Raw genomic sequence first — 16823 nt, forward strand, 5'->3', positions numbered from 1 at the left:
GGCACTCCCCAGGGGCGAGGCTTAGGGCAGCCCACCAGCCCCAGGCTCCACCTTGCCTCTGCTTCACCTTTTCTCCAAACTCTGCCCCTGTTTTGCCCTACCCTATCCCTTCCTGCCCCTGCTCTGCCCTGCTGCTGAAGCCCCCTCTTCTGAGCTGAGGGATTACTGGGGGGGTCCTGGTGCAGGATGGCAGTAGGATGGGCTCCTGCCTTCGCAATCACCAAAGCAACAGGAGTGACAATGGCTCGGCAGCCCGCTTTGCTGCGCCTTGCCCCACAGACCTCTCCCAGCATCACCGTGGCCATGGGAAGCGCATTGCCTTGGAACCAGGGCACTTTGCTTCCTACTGCCACAGATACAATGCACACAGCAGGCTGGGAGAGGGCAGTGTGGCAGGGTGGGGCAGGGCAGTGCAGGCTGCTGGGTCTCTCTTGGACCCATCCATAGGACAACTGAGGTGGCCACCATGGGCTCTCCCAAAGTAGGAGCTGGGGTGGCAACCCCAAAGTATCCTATGGAGTGTCCAGCATCTCGCTCCTCGTGGGTTGACTGACTCTGAATAAAAATGTATAACGTGATACTTTTTCTTAGCCCAGTAGAGATCTTTGGCATCGGTCCCTTTTATCATTGAAATCCCAGGTATGTTACATTGGCCTAGGTCCCTTTTATCATTGAAAACTCAGATAGTTTTAAGAAGATTGACTGCAGAGGGTATATTGGGGACAGCTATTCTTGCTGTTGTAAATTACACTGTTGTTTTGCCTCCTGCTTTATAGGAAACACAGAGAATTCTCTGAACCACGAACAGTGGGAGCACATGCTGCTTCAGGTACAGGATGACTTTCAGGTGTATTAGTATACATCCCTGCGCCCAAATGTATCAGCTGGGAAAGAATTAATTATAAATTATTCATTATTAGCAGAGTGGGACAAATCATTTTATTTGCAATGTTTGTTTAATGAAATATGGTTTTTTTTTTTCAAAAACATTTTCACGGAAACTTTTTATTTTGTGTTATCTTTCGACCAAAAACAAAACAACCCCAACCCAAACAGAAAATATTTAGTTTTTTTTAAACAGATGGGTTTTTTTTCCAGTTGTTTTCCTGTTTATTTCTTTTTTTAATCCTCTTTTCAATCAGAAAATGGAAGAGGGAAAAAAGGGATGGTGATGAGGGGTAAGAAAAGGAGAAAACAAAGAACTGAAAAATGGTTTTAGTTTTTCACTTTTTGTTTGTGGCATTGAAAATCAAGAAAACAAACAAACAAAAAATTCCTCCTGTTTTGCGAAACAGACTTACCATTTTTCAGACTGCTATAATTATAAATAGCTTCATAGTACCACTGGGAATGACACAGAACTTACCCTGAAAACCAGCATGCTAATGATGGTAGTGCATCACTGGGGTACTTGTAAAGGAGTCTTTCTTACTTTTTTACATTCAAAGGAAAATCTATTATGTGTAAACCTAAAAAGCAGCAAAGACAAGACAAGGTTTGGTGACTTTCTCATGTATCTTTTTCTAGTTAGAGCTCTTTACAGTCTTGTGTAAATCGAGACAAGGAACATTTTTGTGGCAAGTGCTGAAAATGAAATGAAAGAACTTAGTGACAGATAAGCCTGAGAAGATCTGGGGAAATTCTGGATTACTCACCAGAATTTTCCATTCTTCTTCAAGTGCTTGCTCCTGTCCATTCCAATACGTGTGTGCATGTTCCATGCACACAATCACTAGGGCTGTGTCTAGACGGGCAAGTTTTTCCGCAAAATCATCTGCTTTTGCGGAAAAATTTGCCAGCTGTTTACACTGGCTGCTTGAATTTCCGCAAAAGCACTTACGATCTCATGTAAGATTGTCAGGTCTTTTGCGGAAATACTATGCTGCTCCCGTTCGGACAAAAGTCTTTTACCGAAAAACTTTTGCACAAAAGGGCCAGTGTAGACAGCAGAGATTTGTTTTCCGCAAAAAAGCCCCGATCGCGAAAATGGTGATTGGGGCTTTTTTGCGGAAAAGCGCGTCTAGATTGGCCACAGACACTTTTCCACAAAAAGTGCTTTTGCGGAAAAGCGTCCGTGCCAATCTAGACGCTCTTTTCCGAAAATGCTTTTAACGGAAAACTTTTCTGTTAAAAGCATTTCCGGAAAATCATGCCAATATAGACGTAGCTTTTTTTTTTTTTTTTACTAGCAGTACTGTTGGATCAGATTTGGAAACTTCTGGAGTGGCGCTTTCAGGGTGAGCAATGTATGTTGATCCCTCCTGAGCTGATCAGCCGTCCAGGTCCTTCCTACCGCCAGTGATGGTCTTTGGAGAATTTGATTTCATGTTTTGCAAGGCATCTCTTGCTGTAATTGTTGTACGTTGTTCTGACTTAATTGTCATTTCAGTGTAATAATTAGCATTTTTAGTAGTCAATAGTAAATTTCCTTGGGGGGTTCCCCCTTTTTGTTTTCCATTCTCCCCATTCATGGGGCATGTAGCAACCCTAGGGATTTAAGCACTGTGACTCCTGAGGCTAGACTAGGCCCAGAGAGGACTTGCATGCTGCTTGCTTCACGTGCTTAGGTGGAGGCCATCTGCTAAATAAGTGCATCATTTGCAAAGGCTTTAAGCCCAGAACAAAGGAAGAAAGAGACTGGCACTTGAAACTCCTGCTTATAGAGTCTCACTTCTACCTCCAGTTCTGGAGCTGGCATCGGATCAGATCACCACAGATTTCTGGATGCTGAGCACAGTAGAAGTGGGATATTCTGTCTAGTTCTTTACCCGCCTACCCTCCCACCCACCTGTCACATCCCTCTTCAGGGACTCTTTAACAATTAACTCTTTGTAGAGGAGGTGCAATCGCTCCTTACACTGGCGGCGATAGAGGGGGTTCCTCAGGAGTTCAGGGGCAGGAGTTTCTACTCCTGATATATCCTTATCCCCAAGGGCAACAGTGGGCTCAGGTCCATTCTGGACCTTCAAAACATCAACACATTCGTAAGAAGGTTCAAGTTTCATATGGCCTCTCTGGCCACCATTATCCCCTACCTAGACCCGGGGGACTGGAATGCCACCCTCGATTTGAAGGATACGTACTTCCATATTTCAATCATCTCAGCACACAGCAAATTCCTGAGATTTGTACTCAACAGCCCTGCATTACCAATTCATTCTGCTCCCATTCAGTCTCTCCATGACCCCACCTCTATTCACAAAGTGCATAGGAGTGCAGTGGCAGCCTTCCTGAACAAAAATTGGGTACAGATCTTCCCGTACTTGGATGACTGACTCATCAATGGCCAAGTTTAGAAACAGGCTCTCGATCCTGGGGTGTTGATGTAAGCCACTTCCAGTGACCTAGGTCTCATTCTGAATGTACCTAAGTCCACAGTGGTCCCTCCCGACGCAAGAGACAGAGTTCTAGACTCCACGTGGGCAAGAGTCTTCCTGCCCAAATCCTAGTTTCACACCATCATAGACCTCATTGGCAGCCTCCAGTGGTTCACCACCACTGCAGAAAGGAGCTACATGAGGCTTCTTGGGCACATGGAGGCCTGCAAATTTGTCCGATAGCATGCCACGCTGTGGCTTTGCCTTTTAAAGGCCTGGTTAGTGTACGAGCCCAACAAGGATTTGTTGCATAATTTGGTCACCCTTCTCACCTTAGTTCTAATCTAGAATATCTCAACTGGTGGCTTCAACCTCAGGGGTCTGTGAGGGAGTGCCCTTTGCCAAACCCAACTCTCTTTCTCTGGTCCTGGACGCATTGGATACAGGCTGCGGGGACATACCTGAGCAGCTCAGAACTAAGGGCCTGTGGTCACAGTCAGAACTACTGCTGCACATTGGTGTCAGAGGGCTCAGGGCAGTTCACCTCGCCTTCCTTCCCCAACTGCAGGGCAGGTGCGTCTCATTACTGACAGACAACACCACAGTGATGCCCTGCATAAACCAACAAGGCGGTGCTTGCTTCTCTCTTCTATGCCTGGAACCCTTTCACCTGTGGGACTTCGGTGTAGATCACCACATCTACCTGTTCACCTCTTACCGTCAGGGATGCAAAACAACCTAGAAGACCATTTCAGCTGCTCAGTCAACACCCGTGAATGGTTCCTCAGGACAGATATTGTCCTTTCTGTCTTCCAAAGTTGGTGTTATCCCTAAATGGGCCTGGTTGCCACAAGGAGCAACAATAAGTGCATCCAGTTCTGTTCCTTCCAGACCCACAGTTGTGGATCGGTAGCAGATGCAATCAAGATATCGTGGTCCAGTCACCTGGTGTACATGTCTCTGCTCTTTCCTCTAGTACACAAGGTTCTCCTCAAGATCTGGCAGGACAAGGCGGAACTCATCCTCATAGCAGCAGTGTAGCTGCAGCAGCATAGGCTCAGTTTGTAGACAGACCGATAATCCTTCTGCTCCATATCCTGATTTCATCACCGAGGACCATCACTAGTTACAGCACCCTCACCTGGGGCACCTCCATTTCATGGTGCAGAAACTCCATGGTTAAACCAGCTCGAGCTACAGTGCTCAGACTCCACTAGAAAGGTTCTGATGGGCAGGAGGCAACCCTCCCCTTGGCAACATACCTAACAATCTGGAAGTGATTTTCAGTTTGGTCCCTCCAAAAGTACATCCCCCTACAAGAAACCTCCATCTCCCTTGTGCTTGACTACTTTTTATACCTAAAGTGCCAGGGACTGACACTGTCATCCATTAACGTCCACGTAGTGGTTATTTGCCTTCCATCCTGGGGCTGGGGAAAGATCTCTGTTCAGCAATGCTATGCTGGGATGTTTCCTTAAGGGTTTGGAGAGGCTGTATCCCAGGTCAGACATCCCCATTTCACAGTGGGACCTTAACCTGGTCCTCTCTAGACTTATGGGACTGCTGTCTGAGCTCCTAGCAATCTGCCCTCTAGCTTGCCTCTCTTGGAAGGTGGTCTTTGTGGTGGCTATAACCTTGGCTAGTTAGGTCTCACAGCTCCGGGCCTTTACCTATGAGTTTCCATACACTGTCATTTGTAAGAACAAAGTGCAGCTCTGTCCGCATCTGGTGTTCCTACCCAAGGTTGTCTCCCTCTTCCATCTAAACCAGGACATTTTCCTCTTGGTTTTCTTCCCAAAACGTCATGCCAACCATGTGTCAGACAGCCCCTACCCTAGCCTTCTACACTGAATGCACAAAGCCATTTTGTAAATCACCACAGCTCTTTATTGTCATGGCTGAAGGAATGAAGGGACTTCTCATCTCATCCCAGTGTATTTCATTGTGGATATTTCCTGTTATTACTTTGCCAAAATTCCAGCGCCGTCAGCTCACTCCACCAGAGCACAGGCATCTTTGGCAGCATTCCTCCTACAGATTCCCATTGAGGATATTTGCAGGGCAGCAACGTGTTCCTCTATTTGCACCGTCATGTCACACCACACCATCACCCAACAGGTAAGGGGTGATGTGATGTTTCAATTAATTCTGGCCTCCTCCTCCATGGGAGCTGCTTGGGTGTCATCTATCGGAATAGACATGAGCAAGCCCTCGAAAAAGAAACAAACCAGTTACCTACCTTTTTGTAACTGCTGTTCGAGATGTGTGGTCATGTCCTTTCCAAATCCCACTCCTCCCCACTGTCAGAGTAGGCTGGCATGAAGGAACTGGATGGACGGTAGATCAGCACGGACCTATATATGTCTCCATGAAGGCTCTCTTGTGAGGTTTCCAATATAACCTGGCTGCTGTTCAAAATTTGGATCTCCTGCTGACTTCAATGGGAGTTGAGGGTATGACTTTGGAAACTGACAGAGGTTGCGGGGCGCATAGAATTACCAGGATCCTCTAGAGCTGATCTCTACATTTCAGTTCATCAAAGAGTATCATGTAAAGCCTCTGCTGGCCACACTGATCATCATAATCATTGCAAAATGTCTGGATGGATAATATATAAGGCCTTCTGGACAGGCCTTACAAGCTGCGTGTCTGCATGGCCACGCACAACAAATTTTAAGCCCACACACCTCGCCTGCAGAGCCACGCAGCAGCACTCACCTCTCTCTGTCCTGCTGGATCAGAAGGTGAGCGGTGACAGAGGCAGTTTAGCAGGGCCGCATGATGGCAAGCAGGCTGCCCTGCCCCTGTTTGCTCCGGCTGGAGCCAGGGCATGGTGAGGCTTTCGCTGCTCCAGTTCCAGCTGGAGTGGACAGGCCACCATGGCCCCGTTGGTGGGGCCAGGTGGCCAGGGGTAGCTGCTTGGACGGCCGGGGCTCGAGCCGTGTGGCCAGTGGTGGCTGCCAGCAGCGGCTGTTTGGGTGGCTTTGGCCGCCCTCCTAACTTTCCAGTAATAAGCTGAGGCAGGACCGATCACCTTCATCACAAACAAGTAACATCACAAATACCTCAGTCCTCTGCTATCCCTTCAGTGGAGTTTGGATACTGCAGTGGGATCTGGCAAGCATCTTGGGTTTAATTTCCTCATGTTGCGACGTATGGGCTCTGCTGAGCTTCTCAAGCTTGGCTCCTGAATTGGCTTGTACTGGATACTTTGGGCACAGAAACCCAGTTTAGTCAGTTCTGTTGGGCCCTGAGGGATTGGCTTCTCTTGGTAGGGATCAAGAGTCCCTCAGGCTCTGTTCCTTCTTTCTGGTTTGATGGCTTTACAGGTCAAATTGAAGACATAAATTATGGTAACCAGCTGCCACTCACTCCTAAGACCAAAGTGAAGTGCCTTTCAGAATAGACTATGAATGATGTCCTCACTATATTACATGCTTTGTATGAGCAACACAATAACCAATGAATACATTTAAATATCATCACTGGGCATCCAACTTAATTCATGATTGACCCAAATAAGGCAATTCACGTGTAGCAGAGCTATTTTTTATGATTTTCTGAAAATACGTGCAGCTATCACCATGTCTCTTAGTTGTACTTGCTTCACATTTTAAAGAGTCTTCACAACTACAGCTCTCTGAAAAAACCTGAATTTTTAAAATTTCAACTGCTTTGGGGGTTTTAAGAGTTTTTTTTTTAAATTGTACAAATGTGCTTTTTCAAGTAGGTTAGAATGCACACTATTTTAAGTATCACCATAATGTTTTGCAAACTTTAAAAAGAACAGACATTTCTTTTCTGCACACTTTTTAAAAAGTTATGATTTGAGAGAATATGATGGCAGTCTCAACAAAGAAAAAGACTGCATATATATACAGTATCTATATGTATGTTAATAACTGGTAGATGCCACAGCAGCGCACAAGACAAAACTCATTCCGTTTATGGATCGGAAATCTCAGGGTGTGTCTAGACTACAGGGTTTTTTCGAAAAAAGTGGCCTTTTTTTTTGAAAAACTTCCTCTGCATATAGACTGCCACTGCATTCTTTTGAAATTAAATTGAAAGAATGCAGCAGTTTTTTCGACTGCGGTAAACCTCATTTTACAAGGAATAATGCCTTTTTTTGAAAAGAGGTGTTATTGAATGCAAATGGGGCTTTTTCGAAAAAAGGCTTTATTGAATGCAAATGGAGCTTTTTCGAAAGAGAGCATCCAGATTGCCTGGGTGCTCTCTTTCAAAAAAATGGCTCGCTTTTTTGAAATAAGTGGTTGCAGTCTAGATGTTCTCTTTCGAAAGAGGCTTGCAGTCTAGACGTAGCCTTAGAGGGAATACTACTTCTGGATGTATACTGAAAATTTATGTTTTTGAGGTCTATGAGTTGAGGCTGGTCACCAGAAGGTGAAAAGCAACTTTGTCTGGCTGTATGTAGGCTGAGTAATTATTCACAATGGATGTTAATCGACTGAGAAAATTCTAATTAAGTAATTGCAAAGTCTCCAGAGGAGACTCTATCCAAGAAAACCAAACAATAGGGGATACCTGTTTACTAGTGAGATGCTTGAAACTATTTTGGGAGGTCCAGAGGTATCCTGTACCAGTTATCCTTCATCTAGGGAATAAGCTGCCAGCTTGCTTGACTTAGGAGGATCACATTTGGTCTGGGTGCTTCAAGCTGGGAGAGCTATCCTTTGTGAGACAGAGGAATGTTTGGTTGTCTAAGTTTAACCTTTAGGAAGTGTGTGGTGATTTTACTTTTATGTAATCTTTGTTTACATTAATTCTGCTTGCTGCTTCTCAAATTTCCATTCTTTGTGAATGAAATTCTACTTATTTTCACTGTATATGCACCTAAGAGCGATGTGTTAAATGGATCAGTGATGCTGAGGTGAAAATAGTAAGGTGGTAAGTAGTAAACCTGTGAATTCTGGGAGTGTCCAGTGGAACAGGGGCTGGACCTTCTGGGAATATGTAGAGGGTGTGATGATTGAAGCATGCCTATTGCTTATCTGCAGGACAGCAAAGCTGGGTCCGGGTGAGAAGGGTGTGCTTGCATTTCCTGTGTCTGGCAGAGTCAGGAGCTGACACCTGGCAGGCATAGAGAATGCTTCCTCATGCCAAGGGCAGGTGGTAGTGAGATACCTCCCAACCCTGCATACCCGCAGAAAGTGTTACGAAGAGTCTGTAGCACTTCAGAGAAGGTGCTTGGCTCTTTGTTAATGATGGCCCATTGATCAAAGTTCACTAGACCTAGCCTCTGTCTGCTATAAAATCAATGGTCAGATCTCATTCTCCAATTTGCTGTGCATCTGAGTTTGGGGACTGAGCAGAATCATAAGGCAAAGGTTAAAGAACAACCAGCAGAGGAAGTCTGGGTGGTCAATGCTCATAGTTCTCAATAGGGAAATAATCTTCCTATGACACCTGAATATTGGAATGGTTACAACAGAGAACAAGGAAGGGAAAAAACTCTCAAGCCCCAACCAAAAATTCTTTCAATAAACCAGCTCTTGTTTTACACACAGTTCCTCAGAACATCTCTGGAGCAGATAAATGACAATGCCTGGAGCAGCCAGCTAAGCTTTGAGTTGAGCCAGCAGATGGCCGGCTATGCCAGCCCCTCCAAAGAGAAGGTTTGTTCTCTGTTAAGGTTTAGTTTCTAGTTAATTGCTCTTGGAATTCTTGTTGGAGGGCTGCATGAGACTTCTCTCTGCTTCATTGGTTTTTTTTGTGTATAAAATTTGTGTTTGCTTGTTCCCTGCTCTTCCCCTCCTGGCATTTGCTTGGAGCAACTATTGGTACTGAATTGTTCCCTAACTGGGTGGCGGAAGATGATGGGATGTGTCTGCAGCAGGGGTGCTTGGTCTTGGCTCGGTTGTTTTTTCCTGTGTCAGTGTGTGTTGCTGGGTTGGTTCTATACTGACAAGCATGTGGTATTCTTGATATCTCAATGCTGGCCTCTTTCTTTCAGTGTTTCCTGTATAAGGCACTAGGAATTTGCTTGGCAGTTTGTCAGGACCTGGTCCATATTAAATCACAGATTCAGAAGTTTCTGAAGACAGCAGATTACATGGAAGCCCCTGATAGACTGGTAAGGACCCTGTCCCTCTCCCTACCTTATCATGTACCCTCTGAATGTCCCCTGGGCAACTCAGCTCTCAGTTGTCCTGGGACAGATGCCATTTTGCTTCATGTCCTCTTTGTTGCTATTTCACTCACCCTTTGCTCCCCCCTCCCATTGGCACTTTACACTACTTTGGGTGAAAGGAATTGACTTGTGGGGTCTATTGGGCACCTGGTCAGATTCACTAACCAATATTTTTCTTGGGTAACAGGGAGTCATTTCCATCCTTGCATTCTCTGCCGAGAGCCACTTGGACCTCATCTTGAACATACTTCAGGAGTTTGGGGCAGCAATGAACAAAGTTCAGATTTCTGGGTTTATTGGTCGCCTGAAGGTAAAGGAGCCAGGGGGTTCTCTCAAACTTCCTCTCCCTCTAAACTAGAGACAGTATCTCCTGCCCCCAGTAGAGTCTCATTGGTCAGCTAACACTGTCCCCCAATGGATGTGCTCTGTGTGATGCTTACATTTAAGTAGAGAGGAGCACAGTCTGGATCCATGGTTCTCTCAACTGATTTTTAGCATCTGATGTTTCATGGCTTGAATGCCTCTCCTATGCACAGTGTGTAGGAACTATACCAGTTAATTATATGGAAAAGTGTTGAATGTATTTGTAGCTGTTTTTTAAATCCAGGTTAGTAGCTGTAAAGGAGGAGGTGTTGCAAGCAACATGTGACTAACCAACCTGCTCTCTGGACAACTGTTATGGACCCTGTGCTCTAGAGCAGCGGTTCTAAAACTTTCCACACTAATAGACCCATTTTAGAAATCTGATTTGTCTAGTGTGCCCCAAGTTTCACCTCATTTTAAACCTTCTTTCTTAGAAAATCAGGCATAAAAATACAAAAAAGTGTTACAACACACTATTACTGAAAAATTGCTTAATTTCCCATTTTCATATGCCATACCAATTAAAATAAATTAATTTAAATATAAATATGTTCCTTACATTTCAGTGTGCAGTATACAGAGCAGTGTAAATAGGTCATTGTGTGTATGAAATTTTAGTTTGTAACTTTGCTAGTGCTTTTTAGGTAGTCTGCTCTAAAACTAGGCAAATATCGAAATGATCTGATCTGTCCCCCTCGAAAACTTCTGCGTACCTTTGGTTGAGAACCATTTATTCAGAGGATAAAACAGCATATTAGGTCTCTTGGCCACCATTGCCAGATTTGCTGTTTACTCACTGTGCAGATTTAGGCATATCATTTAGCACCTAATTCTGTGCCTATCAGTGTCAATGACAAATCTCCCATTTATTTCACTGGGGTAGGGTCAAAACTTTGTGCTCTCTGTGTCAGAATTATCCAATCAGTATGTTTGAGACACCAATACCTCTCTGCCTCACGCAGTTATGGTTTTGCTTAAATACATTTTTCAAGTACAAGCTATTATCGCTGCCAAAAGCAATTCCTCAGTCAGCAACAGATCAGAATTTCAAGGCAAAATGAATCAGGAGTAATTGTCTCTTGTGACATTTCCAATTGTCCAGGACTACCATTATGGGAAAAGAGCCAAGACCCGCAGCACGCTGATGCTGACATACAGCAAAGTGGCTATGCATGCTCCAAAAGAGCAACTTCTGTCTCGGGTGGAGGCAGACATCACAGAGAACATCCTACACCATTATAGAACCGGTTGCCAAGTAAGAGTTTTTGCATAAGTGTTGGGGATATTACTCTGAAGTTAGATCAGTGCCTCCACTGGACCTGAGTTTACTAAGAGAGGGCTTATTTTTCTAAAAATCTCCTTTGAACAACCGTTTGTCATGTGCATCAAATCTAAAACCTTCATGGATGGAGTGTGAGCTGTAACAAATATCTTATTTGTTGCTGTTGTTTGTATTTTCTCTAGTTTTTCTGTGTTCTTCTGAAATTCTCTAGGTCACAGTTACATAGTATTTCAGATGCAGTCACACTCAGGCTGTGCAGTATAACACTCTAAGGCTATGTTTACACTGTGAACCTATTTCAGGGTATCAGAAGTATCCCGAAATAGCTATTCCGCATCTTTTGAGTGCGCCCGTTATTTTGAAATCTAACGGGCTCACTATCCCAACATCCCTGTAAACCTTGTTCCACGAGGGCTAAGGGACTTTTTGGAATAGTGCTTCATTTCAAAATTTGTTGCTGTGTAGACAATGCCAAATTTCAAAATAAGCTATTTCGAGGTAAGGGTGACCTGTCGATGCACCTTAATTTCCTTAATATGTATGAGTATCTAGCTCTACCTCTTGCTACTCAAGGGAGAATAATGCTAGCTTGTATTTAGTTTATTTGCTATCACTGTTTCTTGGACTATCTACTTCCCTTTCCCCATATCTGTCTTCCTATTTGTCTGCCTGCTCATTATTTCTGCTCCTTAGATATATGGCTGTCCACTTGCCAGCCCTGATTCTGGTCTCAGTGCATAGTTCTAATCTTTCCACATCACTTTGCCATTCCAGTCTACTCTGTCTAAGGCTATGTCTAGGCTGCAGTACTTTTCCGGGATACCAGAGGTATCCCAGAAAAGTAATGCCGCATCCACTTTTTGGAAAAGTGGATGCGTTCTTTCACCATCCCTGTAAACCTTGATTTATGAGGAAGGAAGGGATGGCTTGAAAGAGCAGGTTTTTCCAAATTTTGAAAAAGCCTTTTTTGAAAGAAAAGCAGAGAAAGATACAGACTTTGCAGTCTAGACTTAGCCTAACTGAGACTCTCATTGTCAAAAAAAGTTGATCACAAATGAACCAAGTTGACATTTTCCAGTAGTTCACAAATACAAATATTAAGAACTATGGCCCCTGATATTGTCCACTGCAACACACCCAGACTGGGCACATTTCCTGCTTTTTTGGAAGATTCAGTAATAGTGATTTCTCTCTACTTCATATTCATTAACCAGGATATTTGTAGAATGTGAATAATGTGGCACAATAGAAATTGCTAGTAGCGGTTTTCCATTTTGTTTTTCAGGTGTTGGGGATCAATGTTACGAACAAGGTAAATTCTAAATAATCTGCCCTCGTATCTTGTGCATTTACTATGCACAAGTTTCTTGTTTAAATTGCATAAGATTTGTTTTCCCTCCCACATCAAGCAGGAGTCATGACTACTCTGTGTAAATGGACCTGAGTTTACTTGATCAACCTGGGCCTTTTCTTTTTCTGAGATGGGTGTAGAGCTGGGGTTCTCTGTCTTCTGGGGTCTGCAGACACTTGTCCTGAGTCTAGATCTAATTTCTACTCTTCTGGAATCTGATTCTCTCAGTTTCTCACCCACATCCTCTTGTTTTTCCTGGAAATGTAGGACATGGACCTGAAATTAACCCTCATCCAGAATGCAACAGAGATTAGCTGTGCAGTTTTGAAGACTGGAGACTCCCAGGCATTTGAATTCTCTTACAAACTGGAGCTCCTTGCTTACATGATGGTGAGTGATTAGGAACTTTGAAGCCTGAGCTACAAGGGATTTTGTTATTATGTAATGAGACTGATTGTCCAGGTAGATGTTATTCTTTCCATTGGCTGTAGCTATACTACTGCAGTGTCATGATTTACCTGCCTGGCACCCAGAATGTTGGGTCCACTGTGCTTGGCCGGGATGCTGGCATATTGTGGGCTGTAACTGGAAGGAATGGATAGTGTCTGATGAGTTACCAGGATACAGCTTGCTGACCTGTGTATAGCAGATGACTCTACGGTCCATTTCTGAGGCAGAGAGCCACTGAAACAGTGTCTGTTTCTTACAGGTCTGGCATAAAGCCCTGTTTCAGAAGGTGAGGGGGAGGCTTCTCTGCCTTTCAAACCCACTTCCTATTTTTATGTCTCTGTTCATGCATTTCAGGACTTCATTAAAAAGGAACCATTGGATTCCCTGGTGTCTCCAGTTCGTTACAAGGCAATTTTTGCGATTGGACAGCTGTGGTAGGATATTCTATGCCAGATTTCTTGGCATTGTGATGTCTTCTCATTTGTTAATTCATGAGTGTCAGGTTGGGAGCAGGCTGATGCTCACATGGTGTTTTTGTTTTGAGGGTTTGAATGCGTCATGTCTGTTTGGAGATTTGTGCTTGAAAGGCACAAGAGTGGAGGTTGTGGGGCATGCCATACTACGGAGAAGAGTTCAGGTGGGGATGGAGGTGTCTGGCTAGCTGGCAGGGGGAAGGAAGCTGGTGGATTTCTCTAAAAAGGGAATTGAAGTTTTAGCTTTACTTCTAGATGAGCAAATAATTAACAGAGGTACAAAGAGGTGCACAGCTGCAAAGTGAAGGGCTGTTTGCATTTGGGGTTCTAGATTGGGATAATCTTTAGTCATTTAACCCATTTTTTACTTGGCTATGGTATTGAATCTAACACGTGACTTCTCTTTCTGTCTTCTGACAGCAAACTCAAACCATCTCTGACCCTGGAGGAAAACCGTGAGATCCTTGATCTGTCTTTCAAAAGTATATTTCCCCTTCCTCCCTTGGAGAAGATGAAAGAGGAAGGCAAGAAACTAGAGGATACTCTGCACATAGAGGTATATGACACCAATTCCCCTCTGGCAGACTCCACTGAGATCTCTGCCCAGCAAGCACTGGGTGATAGCAGCCACACATGGCCTCCCTGCAAAGTCATGGCTAACTTCACCTCCACCTCCCGCAGAAATTATCTGGTGTTGAGCCTCGCTCCTTCTCTTCTGGTTTCAGTTGCTGTATGAGTGCTCCTTAGAAGCCCTTAGTGAGCTAATGAAGATCCTGCTTGAGGAAGAACCAACCCCAGACTGGTTCCAGGAAATGTTTCATGTGAGTAGCCCATAGGACCAGGGTGATAATTGTTTCTTGTGTTATAGCAGGGATGATGCTCAAGCTTCTGTTGTGGAGGAATTTTCCGCAGCGGGTGAATTTTAGGGAGAAAGCATCAATTTTTTCCTGAAGTAAGTGGGAATGTGTCCCATTGAAATCCATGGGAGCTGTTCCATTTTATGCCAGTGGTGGACTGAGATCTAGTTTTTCCAGTATAGTTAACACTACATGGACAGGAAAGAAAATCATCAGTGCAGAAACCAAATTCAAGAGGACCGGCGAGAACTGATCACCTCTTGTAAAAGGAATGAATTAGTATTGAGTTAAGCTCTGTGTATGGAAACTCATTCACCAAAGACTTCCTGCTCTTCAGACATAAACAGAATAGTTTGAAGAGCTGAGGGGAGGGGAGTTAGGTCTACAGAAGCCCTCACATACACAGAGCCAGACTCATCTCTCATGTAACTCCTTTGGCTTTGATGGAGTTACGTACACCAGAGGTGAATCTGGTCCCTGGGACTTGTATATACAAGGGTCTCTTTTTGGAGACATATAAATCTTTTGCTATATGGAAGTTAAATGCTTTGGAGAGGGATTTTAGTGACAATCAAACCTATTTAAAAGAAACCTTTGGGAGGGATTTTCTGGTACTAACTTTGTCCATTCTCCTGCTTTGCCAACAGCTACTGGAGACCTGGCTCAGTTCAGGGAAGGAGTGGGAGAGAGAAAGGGCCTTGCAGGCCAGTGTCTGGCTGCTAACTGCCTATCAGGAGATAGTTAAGAGCACAGTGAGTATAGTTCTACTCTTCCTTGAGCTGACTTCCCCGATTATATCAAATCTGACATTCAACGTGAATGCATGAGAAATTCTACTAGGCCTGCAGCTGGGGCCTCAAAGTGACTAAGATCCCTCTGCTTCCATAAGAGAAAGGTTTCCATAATAGTGCTGTGACAGCACTCAGGCCAGACTGTAAGAAACAGGGCAGGCAGTTCCCCAGACTAGTGATTTTATAATTAGATTCACCAAACCAGTAAGAAAAGAGCTTCTACTCTAGTTAACAAAATACCAAACAATAGTACCCTTTAGGCATTCCAGACCTTGGTTCCCATCTAGACAACTAAGTCTAATATAATCACCAATCACAAAGGACTAGACACTTATCCTTAGGTTAATATGAATCACAGGTCTTCCCTAAATATCAGCCAATCCTTAATAACCGAATATAAGATTTGTTGTTAAAAGGAAAAAGAAGAGAGTTACAAATGGTTAAGTGATAGATATTTGTTAAAATGACTTTCACTTTTCATAGTTCAGGATCACAACCATGGTGGAATAAACGGCTGGCGTGTAAAAGTCTCTCTGGAATCATGCTAACCGGTCAACATCCAAAGCCAGTTTAGATGCAAAGGCTGTTAGTTTTTCCATGCGTTTCCCAGACTATTCCAAATAATTATTTGAAAGATCCATGTCCTATGGCTTACACGTCCCCTGTTCAAAGTTTAAGCAGACTGGAGAGAGAAGATCAGTCCCATAACTTGTCTTTTATAGCTATTCTAGCCGGTTGGCAAGCCTCCTCACAGAAATTGTCTAAGCAGGATCTCTCCCTGAGAAAGAATAGGTCATGCAGATCTCCTGTCGTACTTTGTTTTGAAGTTAATTTTCTATTTCCTATGCATACACTGGTAAATGGGTGATGGTCATTCACATAAGGTAATTAGCCGATCGTGGTCTTCCATTACAACACAGATAGTTAAGCTGAAGGCAATGTAAAAAATATTTTCTTGTACTATCTTATATCTTTGATCTTAAGGTTAACTGAAGACAGTTGCATATAATTAAGGCAATTAAGACATGAAAAGGAATTGGAATCTACAAGCTAATTTCGTTATGTTAAACTTCTAGCAAGATATAAATACAGACAATAATACATAACATCTACCTTTCATATCTATTACCAAAATGCATGATGTTGGTGATCGCTAGTCTAGGACTTTTCTTTGGGTACGTCTAGACTACAGGGTTTTGTCAACAGAAGTTTTGTCGACAGTATCTATCGACAAAACGTCTGTCGACAAAGAGCGTCTAGACACATTCAGTTCTGTCGACAAAGCAAGCTGCTTTGTCGACAAAACCCTGTAGTCTAGACACAACCCTACATGCAATAACACCTTCTGTCGACAGAACTCTGTGGACAGAAGGTGTTATGCCTCGTAAAATGAGGTTTACCAGCGTCGACAAAATTGCTGAGTTCTGTCGACGTTATGTCAACAGAACTCAGCGGTAGTGTAGACGCAGGTATAGTTTTGTCGACAAAAGTCCACTTTTGTCGACAAAACTCAGTAGTCTAGACACACCCTTTGAAATAACATATAAGTGACTTGTCTTGATACAATTGCAGTGCCGCTTGTTAAGTTATTGTGGGTCACACATAGGTTGGCTGTGTCAGTTTCATAGATGCATTCCTATACTCTCAGGCTGTTAAAGTTGAATTTCTATTTCTATTTAATCAGATAAGAACATAAAACATGAATGGCCATTCTGGATCCCCCAGACAAATGGTTCATGTATCCTGTCTTCTGACAGTGGTGGGTGTTATATGCATCAGAGGGAACAA

The 16823-nt window shown here is 43.7% G+C and overlaps 1 protein-coding gene across 1 annotated transcript in view; it reads left to right on the forward strand.

Annotated features, from left to right (window-relative positions):
- Positions 1–5408: 5408 nt before the first annotated feature.
- Positions 5409–16823, forward strand: part of LOC142823584 (maestro heat-like repeat-containing protein family member 2B) — a 29479-nt gene continuing 18064 nt past the window's right edge. Inside the window, exons 1-11 of the mRNA XM_075914860.1 lie at positions 5409–5435; positions 8846–8953; positions 9292–9411; positions 9656–9778; positions 10934–11086; positions 12399–12425; positions 12732–12854; positions 13269–13348; positions 13808–13943; positions 14113–14208; positions 14892–14996. Of these exons, the coding sequence (XP_075770975.1) occupies positions 5409–5435; positions 8846–8953; positions 9292–9411; positions 9656–9778; positions 10934–11086; positions 12399–12425; positions 12732–12854; positions 13269–13348; positions 13808–13943; positions 14113–14208; positions 14892–14996 (1098 nt within the window). The remainder of the gene's footprint in view (positions 5436–8845; positions 8954–9291; positions 9412–9655; positions 9779–10933; positions 11087–12398; positions 12426–12731; positions 12855–13268; positions 13349–13807; positions 13944–14112; positions 14209–14891; positions 14997–16823) is intronic.

The sequence above is a fragment of the Pelodiscus sinensis genome, unplaced genomic scaffold, assembly GCF_049634645.1.
Source record: "Pelodiscus sinensis isolate JC-2024 unplaced genomic scaffold, ASM4963464v1 ctg109, whole genome shotgun sequence".
In the NCBI taxonomy this organism is placed as follows: domain Eukaryota; kingdom Metazoa; phylum Chordata; order Testudines; family Trionychidae; genus Pelodiscus; species Pelodiscus sinensis.